The sequence below is a fragment of the Solanum tuberosum genome, unplaced genomic scaffold (genome assembly GCF_000226075.1).
Source record: "Solanum tuberosum cultivar DM 1-3 516 R44 unplaced genomic scaffold, SolTub_3.0 scf00549, whole genome shotgun sequence".
NCBI lineage: Eukaryota > Viridiplantae > Streptophyta > Magnoliopsida > Solanales > Solanaceae > Solanum > Solanum tuberosum.
In genome coordinates, this window is record NW_006239490.1 from 239,671 (window position 1) to 249,547 (window position 9,877).

At 30.9% G+C, this 9,877-nt stretch overlaps 2 protein-coding genes across 2 annotated transcripts in view; both read left to right on the plus strand.

Annotated features, from left to right (window-relative positions):
* Nucleotides 1-1,054: 1,054 nt before the first annotated feature.
* Nucleotides 1,055-9,877, plus strand: part of LOC102583714 (putative late blight resistance protein homolog R1B-12) — a 37,849-nt gene continuing 29,026 nt past the window's right edge. Inside the window, exon 1 of the mRNA XM_015304550.1 lies at nt 1,055-1,325. The gene's annotated coding sequence lies outside the window, so the exon portion shown is untranslated. The remainder of the gene's footprint in view (nt 1,326-9,877) is intronic.
* Nucleotides 1,941-3,761, plus strand: LOC107058624 (putative late blight resistance protein homolog R1B-16). Its single transcript, XM_015304543.1, has one exon. The coding sequence runs from the start codon at nt 1,941-1,943 to the stop codon at nt 3,759-3,761; it is 1,821 nt and encodes a 606-aa protein (XP_015160029.1).

The window sequence follows — 9,877 nt, forward strand, 5'->3', positions numbered from 1 at the left end:
CAATATCCATTTCCATCATTGCATGCTCCGTATGAACTTTTAGAACTTATACACATTTTTCTTCTGTAAAAAGCAAAAAAATACAATGAAAGTAATAAGTAATCAACTAATGTATTTAGAGAAAAATGAAAATTTTATTTAATAATCATGCATTTTTGCAAAAATAATGACCATCGGCTGGCCACCTCTTTGCTACACAAATATTATATATAGCTCTCCAAATTTATTACCCTTGCAACTCTTCATTCTCTTTATATTTTATTATCATAATTATATAGCAATAAAGTGAACATTTCTCTCATAATTAATTACCTTGCAACTCTTCATTCCCCTTCTTTATTATAATTATTATAACAATAAGTGAATATTTATAAGTAGAGAGAGAATAATTAAGATTAGGAAGGAAATGAGAAGCCAACAAACGGAGAAAACAAACAAGTAGGTATATGATGATTAGCATTAGTATAATAATATAATAATATGATATATGATTATTATTTAATTAATTAATTTTTATTACTTTTTTAATTTAATATAGGGTTATTTTCGTAATTCAACTCTTGAGGTTAAGCTCTTCCCACTTATAATAATATATGATATATATATATGATATGATATGCATATGAATAAATGATATTTGAAAAACAACTTAGATTTACATAGTTCTCTCAGTTAAAAGTTCTCACATTTGCAAAGGTATCTCTTTGTTTCTTGATAATTGTTGCTCGTGTCTTTGATTAGCTTAAACACATCTCGATTAATTAATTGCATGTCAAAAAAGATAAAACAGATGAATAATCCTTCTTAGGCTGATTAATAGTAGTAGTGTAAACCATTGTGTCATCATTTGTCAACAAACCCATCAATTGTTTAATTAAAGATTATGACAAAAGTTTAGTGCGCTATACCTTGTTTCTCAATTATAAAAATAGAAAAGAAATACCCCATTGAGCATCTCATTTGACTGCGTTATCATCCATCATCTCTTTTAATTACTCATATAAACAAATGGTGTCCCCCATTTAGAAAAATAAAAAAATCATTTGGACAAAACCTCTTAGCCTAATAATAACAAAGCAGAGACATTAAATCTGCAAATTGCAATAATTGTTATCCTCTCTATTGACTCTTTCTTCCCTGCAAGAGAAATGGCTTATGCTGCTATTTCTTCACTTATGTATACATTGAACCAACTCTTGAAACCTAATCAATCTTTCGTTTGTCCATGCTGTACACAACAACATCTCGAATCTCTCTGTCAAAATCTTTCTGCTCTGCAAGATTTCCTCGACGATACTACCACAAAGGATATTGAAACTCTTAAGGTATATATGCAATTCATTAAATCTTACTGATGTTATATATATTCTTTTTAATAATAATTAATTTATCGATTTTCAATTTCAAGGTTGTAGAAAAGAGGATCAGAAATGTAGTTTACAAAGCAGAAGATAGAATTGATTCAAGTCTAAGAAGCATCATTCTAGCAGATCACGAGGTCAATCGGCAAAAGGCTTGTAAATCCTTTTATGAAGAATTGTTGAAAGTGGAACAACAAGTTTATTTTCTCAACAAAGAGGTGATGTTGATCGAGTTTAACAACCATGGAAGCAAATCTGCAGAATTAGCAAGAATTTCCTCCTCGCTAGAAAAAAGTACAATTGAGGAAAATTCTTTTGTTGGGATGGAGGATGACTTCAACATAATACTTGATCGCGTTACTACCCAAACAGACGAGTTAACTGTCATACCAATTTTTGGTATGGGCGGTATAGGTAAGACAACTCTTGCCAGAAAAGTTTATGATGATTCATACATTCGTTCTCGATTTGATAACAAGCATGGGTCACTATCTCTGAAGAATACAATGAGAGACAAATGCTCTTGAACTTGTCTCTTCAATTACTGGAAGCAAGCAAGAAACAAGCGATGATGAACTAATGGAGATTGTGTATAGAGGTCTTAAGGGTAGGAGATTTCTGATTGTCATAGATGATATTTGGAGTACAAAGGCTTGGGACCAAATGCAAAGAACATTTCCAAATGATGACAATAGAAGCCGAATTCTATTAACCACTCGGCTCAAGTATGTTGCTGATTATGTCAGTTGTCCTGATTTTCCACCTCATCGCAAGTCTTTTCTAAGTCAAAATGATAGTTGGAATCTATTCACCGAAAAATTATTCAAAAACGATCCGTGTCCTCCTTTACTTGTAGAAATAGGGAAGCATATTGTACGACAATGTCAAGGATTACCTCTCTCTATTGTTGTTGTTGCTGGACTTTTTGTAAAAATGGACTTAACGCATGACAATTGGAAGGAGGTTGAGGAAAATCTGAAGTCATTCTTTGGTACAGTAACCGAACGATGCCAATCAATTCTTTCTTTGAGCTACAACTACTTGCCCCAATATTTGAGGGATTGTTTTCTCTACATTGGATTTTTTCCAGAAGACAGAGAGATTGATGTTTCCAAGTTGATTAGGCTATGGATTGCTGAGCAATTCGTAAAGGCAAGAAGCAATACAAGGTTAGAAGTGGTGGCAGAGGAGTATGTACAAGAGTTAATTGATAGAAGTCTAATTTTGACTGGTACACATAGTCTTACTGGAAGGATGAAAACTTGCAAAATTCATGATCTTCTTCGCCAACTATGCATAAGTGAAGCTCATACGAAAAGTGTTGTGCATGTCATGAATGGGAATGATCAACATCGAATGATCCTTCTGTCTGAAGTTGAAGAGAAGCATGATTATGGTATGCAACATAGCAGTGGTATTATCCGCACCTTTATTTCAATGCAAGTACATTTTCCAACACGGATGTGTTCCATTGTTTCACAGTTCAAGTTGCTTAAGGTATTGGACGTGTTACCAGTCCTGTACGATTTCTCTTGTGTAATACCTGAACTTGTACATTTGAGATATGTTGCTGTAAGAATTGAGGAAGCTCTTTCACTAGCCAAAATGAGAAATCTACAGACCATAATTATTCGAAGGCATGTCTATCTCGGACCAACAACATTGAAGCAGCCACTAGATATCTGGAGAATGTCAGAGATAAGACATTTGGATATTGATATTCCACTATATATATCAAATCCTGATGAAGCAGAACAACCTTTGTGCCTTCTGAATAACTTGCAAACACTTTATCTCCGTAACTCTCCTTTTGTTGCGGAAATCATAAGAAGAACTCCCAATCTAAAAAAGCTTAAGATTTTAAATAGATCTAAGCATCCTGATTTTCTTGATTCTCTCAGTATGTTACAGGATCTGGAGACACTACACATAGAAACACAAGAAAACATTGATCCGATGATTATCTCAGGAGATATTTTTCTTCCTAATCTCAAGAAGTTGACATTAACACGTACTCGTATACCATGGGAAGTTGTGAATTTGCTGGCTAATTTACCGAATCTTGAGGTGCTCAAAGGGAATTTTGCATTTGCTGGAACAGATTGGAAAGTAGATGAAGATGTTGTGTTTCATAAATTAAAATATCTACAACTGTATGGGAACTATGATCTGAAAAGGTGGGAAGCAGCTGGTAGTGATAATTTTCCGATGCTTGAGCAATTAATACTGCATTGGGTTATTCAACTGGAGGAGATTCCGGAGAGTATTGGAGATATAATGACACTAAAATTCATCAAAATAAAACGTTGCTGCTCTTCTGTAGTAAATAGTGCAAAGAGAATTCAACAAGAGCAAGAGAGCTTGGGAAATTATGAGCTTCTAGTTCTAATCTACTCCTAAGGTATGTTAAAATTCGATCTTTGATTATTATTCAATTCTTAATTAATATGTTCATGTGCTCTTCCTATTTCCTTATAATACATATCAAAGAAACATTTTATTAAGTGATAGCAAGCTACCCCAACTCAGAGGAATATTTTTTTATGTAAAAAAATAGAATTTGTAACTTATTTAATAAATATCCTATCCAATATATCATGATTGCCATATTACCAATTTGAAATCTACTACTCCCTCTACCCTATATTTATAAGCATAATATATAAATATGTCCTTTAACTTTACCTCATTTTACATTTATGCCCTCTAACTTTGAGAATGCACAATTAATAGACACTCAAACTTGTATAAAATTAAACAAATAGACACGCATCCTACATGGCAAATTGTGTGTATTATGCCACATAGAACTCATGTGTCTACTTGTTCAACTTTACACAAGTTTAAGTGTCTATTTGTGCACACTTAAAGTTGGAGGTATAAATGTGAAATGAGGCTAAGTTAAATGACATATTTATGTATTATGCCTAATTTATACGATTCATTTACTTTTTTAGTCGGTCTAAAAAAATAACACATTTCTATATTTAGCGATAATTTAATTTTAAAATATTCATTTTATCCTTAGTGAAATGATGTACAGTCACATAGACATCTACTTCCTCCATTCCTATCCAGTTGTCACCGTTTTAGGTTTCACACCCTTTAAGAAACTAAGTAAGTTTGTCATTGTACCCTTATTTTGTATTCTCTTGAAGTTAAGTTTTCAAAAAATGAACATAAATTAATTTACTTTGATTAACTACTTTGACCAATAAAAATAAATTAATCACTTAGTTTTTCTATGTTGGATAAATGTATACTTTCAAGGTTAATAACTTTCAAAGGGTAAAATAGAAAGAATAATATTTTTTATGTATTCATTTTGTGAAATGACAAATATTAAAGACCATCTATTTTTAGTAAGGACGACATATAAATAGGAACAAAGAGAGTATCACTTATGTTAGACCATATATTTCAAAAGTCTTTTTTTTCCTTAAATTTTGTGTTAAATCAAACTTACTCATACATAATGGGACAAGGGGAGTATATATATATTTTTTCCTTTTCTAGCTTTGAATACTATAAATCATGATAATTGACAACATAAAATATTTCAAAAATAAATACATTTAAAAAAATTCGATTGATTCTTGAAATTAATCTATCGTTAAAATTTATGTATAAAATACAATAAATCGTGATAATTGACAACTTAAAATATTTATTAAAAATGCACAAAAAAAGAAATTAACTGATTCTTAAAATTAATCTATCAATGTCACATAAAATGAGACAAAAGTAGTAATATGTATTATTTAATGTCAAATTACTGAAAGCTACGTAAAATGTATTGTAAATCTTAACAATTAACAACATTTGATTAACTCTTGAAATTTTATCTATGCTACATACATTGAGACAAGTGGAGTAATATATATTAAGTATTTACAAATTACGTAAAAATATTATAAATTACATTATTAACAACTTAAAATATTTAAAAATCATATTAAATTTAAATAACTCACTATATTTTATCTGTGTCACATACATTAGGACAAAAAATAATAGTTATTGGGCCCGTGCGTAAGAGAGTTTATGCCCAAGTATAATATATAATATTCAATGACTCTCCAAATTTCATTTGTGTCACATAAATTGAGACAACAAAAATAGCATATATTTCGTCCATTTTAATTTATTTGTCTTAATTTTTTTTTTATATTTACAAATTGCGTAAAAATACTATAAATCATGATAATTGACAACATAAAATATGTTTTGAAAAAGATACAAAAATTCCATTGATTCTTGAAGTTAATCTATCGTAAAAATACTATAAATCATGATAATTGACAACATAAAATATGTTTTGAAAAAGATACAAAAAATTCCATTGATTCTTGAAGTTAATCTATCGTAAAAATACTATAAATCATGATAATTGACAACATAAAATATTTCAAAAATAAATACATTTAAAAAAATTCGATTGATTCTTGAAATTAATCTATCGTTAAAAATTATGTATAAAATACAATAAATCGTGATAATTGACAACTTAAAATATTTATTAAAAATGCACAAAAAAAGAAATTAACTGATTCTTAAAATTAATCTATCAATGTCACATAAAATGAGACAAAAGTAGTAATATGTATTATTTAATGTCAAATTACTGAAAGCTACGTAAAATGTATTGTAAGTCTTAACAATTAACAACATTTGATTAACTCTTGAAATTTTATCTATGCTACATACATTGAGACAAGTGGAGTAATATATATTAAGTATTTACAAATTACGTAAAAATATTATAAATTACATTATTAACAACTTAAAATATTTAAAAATCATATTAAATTTAAATAACTCACTATATTTTATCTGTGTCACATACATTAGGACAAAAAATAATAGTTATTGGGCCCGTGCGTAAGAGAGTTTATGCCCAAGTATAATATATAATATTCAATGACTCTCCAAATTTCATTTGTGTCACATAAATTGAGACAACAAAAATAACATATATTGGGTCCATTTTAATTTATTTGTCTTATTTTTTTTAAATTTTTTATATTTAAAAATTGCGTAAAAATACTATAAATCATGATAATTGACAACATAAAATATTTCAAAAATAAATACATTTAAAAAAATTCGATTGATTCTTGAAATTAATCTATCGTTAAAAATTATGTATAAAATACAATAAATCGTGATAATTGACAACTTAAAATATTTATTAAAAAAACAGAAAAAAAAATTGACTGATTCTTAAAATTAAATCGTGATAATTGACAACATAAAATTGTTCAAAAATGTTGTATGTGGGTAGTCTTATTGTGCCTTGAATAGCGTCAAAGAAAGTACAGGTTTGTGATAAAAAAACTTATTCCTTTATCCACGCAAACAATCGCTTCAAAAATTTCGTTATTAGCCCCAAAACATACCATTTATGTTATTGGGCCCGTGCATAGCACGGGCAACAAAATCTAGTACTTTATTATAAAAGGGAGTTTCACCAGCTCATGCAAACAACAGGTCAACATGCCTGCTTGCCTGCCGAGGGTAGTTGAGTCTTTTGAGCTAATTTTTTTTTTTCATTGGTTCATATTATTGCAGCTTTGTTTTCCTTCTACTGTAAAGACGTTTTTTAGACCTTCAAAGTATATTTCATTGCCCACTGTGGGCTTCACTTATTTTGACTTACATGCCACCTTTTTAACTATTGAAATTTATGGAGTAATATTTTACAATGTTATGATATAAAGTCAAAGGGAAATGGTTCCGTCTAGTGATATTGTATCGAAGGGAAATGGTTTCGGCAAGAGTTTGATTATTCTAATTTGATGAATTTTGATACTTGTGATTGATCTACTAGACACTTGTGATTAATCTACTTGATATGTGTGAATGACCTACTTGATATGTGTGATTGATATACTTGAAGCTTATTGGTTGTTGAACTGTGACTATTGGTCTGTGAGTGTTAAGCCTTGTGAACTGTATATTGTAAAATTGTTAGGTTGGGCTGATTTCTATTTAGATTGTAACACCCCGTATTGTAAAACTACCAAAATGCAAATTTTAGAAGTTGCAGGTGCAACCCACGGTTGTCACCTACGGACCGTAGGGTGACCCACGGTCCGTCCTGGTGGTTCGTGGTTCACCATCTGCAACCCTCCCCAGAAAAGCCCAGAAAATTATTCTAAGTCCAGACATATGCGAGGACCTACGGACAGTAGGTCAGGCCACAGTCTATGGTCCAGGGAAGTTCCCGACAGTTTTTAAGTCAGGGGTCGTTTGGTCTTTTCATTATGCATTGGACCCCTAAACTACATTGTTTAACCCTTAAACTACGTGGTTTTGGTCAGTTTTAGCCTAGTAACTTAATTAGAATCTACCCTAAGCAAATCATTCACCAAAATTTAGAAAACTTAGCACGCAGAGAGAAGAAAGAGTCGACCAACCCCTCTCCAAGAACGCAACAGGTTTTCATTAGTTTCAGCCCTGAAATCGAAAGATTTCTTCGTGAAAGTTGTCATCAGGTATGTGAGATTTCACTGGTGGGTTCCTTTCACCCATTGGGTCCCTAGAATTCAGTCATATTCTTGATTTCCTTCAAATTATCTAGACCACCTAGGGTTTCTAGAAATTTAGTAGATTATTATGAAATAGTTACTTTAATGTTCCTAATCAGATCATCATGATTTTAGTATTATTTTGCGTAGATTCTTTTATGAATTTAGAACCCTAGCTATGTAGTTATTTTAGTTCATGAATTATACATGTTAGGTCAGTTATTTTAGTTATATATATGCTTCAGTTTACGAATGTCATATTATCAGATATAATTATTGCATTCTTAGAGTTTGCATGTCAGTAAGCGAGCTATCCAGTATTACAGAATTCAGTCATAAATTGTTAATTACATAATCAATTAGGAGTAGCTTATGTAACGACCCTAAAAATAGATAGGTGAAACTAGAGCCTAACGTATGAATTTTTTAAGTTTAAGCATAAATTGGAGTTATGAAATTTTCCAAAATGAAAATTGGACTTTGCCTTAGTTTTATTTGGTAGGTCCATGTAGGCAAGGGGCATTTTCGTAAATATTAATTTTAGTTAAATTAAAAAGTGGGTATATTTTAGATTATTTCTAATTTCTATATATGGTATTAAAACTTTTAAAAAGGTTTGTTTTAATTCATTCTTCAAAAAAAAGGGGGGGTTCTCTCTAGAACACCATTGAAGGCAAAGGTCAAGTTGGAGCTAGGGTTTCGAATTGAAGGTTTCTTGCATCAAATTTTTGTGGGTTTTCTCAATACTAAGGTATGGTGGCTCTTTATCTAAAGCTAGTTTTCGCTTTAGAACCAATTTCAAAGGGTTTTCAATTCTCAAAAGTTATGAAAAACTTCTATTTGTTACTCTACTCAAGGGTTCTTGCATTAAGTGGTTTTAAATGATGGATTGTGATATTGTTGATATTAAATTGATGTTTTCAAGTGAAAAATCTCATGAACGCTTGATTTCACAAATTTCTATATTTGACTTACGAAATGGGTTTGTTGATAATGATTGGGTATTGATGAATTTATGCTTAGAATAGATTGTATTGTTGATGTTTATGATTTTCTATATCTATTGATTAATGTTGAGGATGGCTTTGGAGGATGGTAAGTTGGCTTAATCTCATATTATTGATATAATTGTTCTTGCTTGGTTTGATCCACTTATGGTGGAGGTGTTTAATTATGGATTGTATTATGAATATGGCCTTGAAGGCACTAGCTATTGAATTAAAGTGTTATCAAGTTATGAAGTGTTATAGTACTATGTGAAGGTAAATATGTGAAGGTATTCTTATGGTTATAAGGTGATCTTGTACAAAGTGTTATTGTAGTGTAATTGAAAGTATAGTTCTCTTTAAATGTCCATATGTGACGATTGTTGTTGGTAGGTTGAATCCACCTTAGGTGGAAGTGTTATATCTTGTTCTTGTGTCTAAGTATGGGAGAGGTGTTTTGGAAAATGTTTTAGAGATGAGAATTGAACTAATGGTATATAGGAAATAAACATATGCCCTTTGGAAAAATGGTCCAACACTTAGAAAAAAAAATGAGGAGGGTGAACAGTAAAAACGCTCTCTGGAAATTGTCTTTCCTGCCGGACAGATTTTACGAAAATGGGCATAACTTTTTCATCCGGACTCCGAATGAGGTGAAACGAAGTGCGTTAGGTAGCTAACTCAAAGGGCTTTCCATGGATATGTTATTGTCCACCCAATAATTTGTGTGCTAGGAGATATGACCCTCCAAAGTAGACCCTCGAAAAAAGGCTTCACTTGGAAATTTCGGATTTTGATACGGTTGCTCTAAAATTTGGGTTAGACCCATTTCCACTCAATTTGACCCCCTAAACAAGAATATGAAGTCGTATTTTCAAAAAAACGAAATGATTGTTTTATATATAGCTAAACAAGTTTCCGGTAACTTCCGAAGCACATTTTTAAGAACTTTTTGGGTCATTTCAATATCTCCCCCTTGGGAACATTCGTCCACGAATGT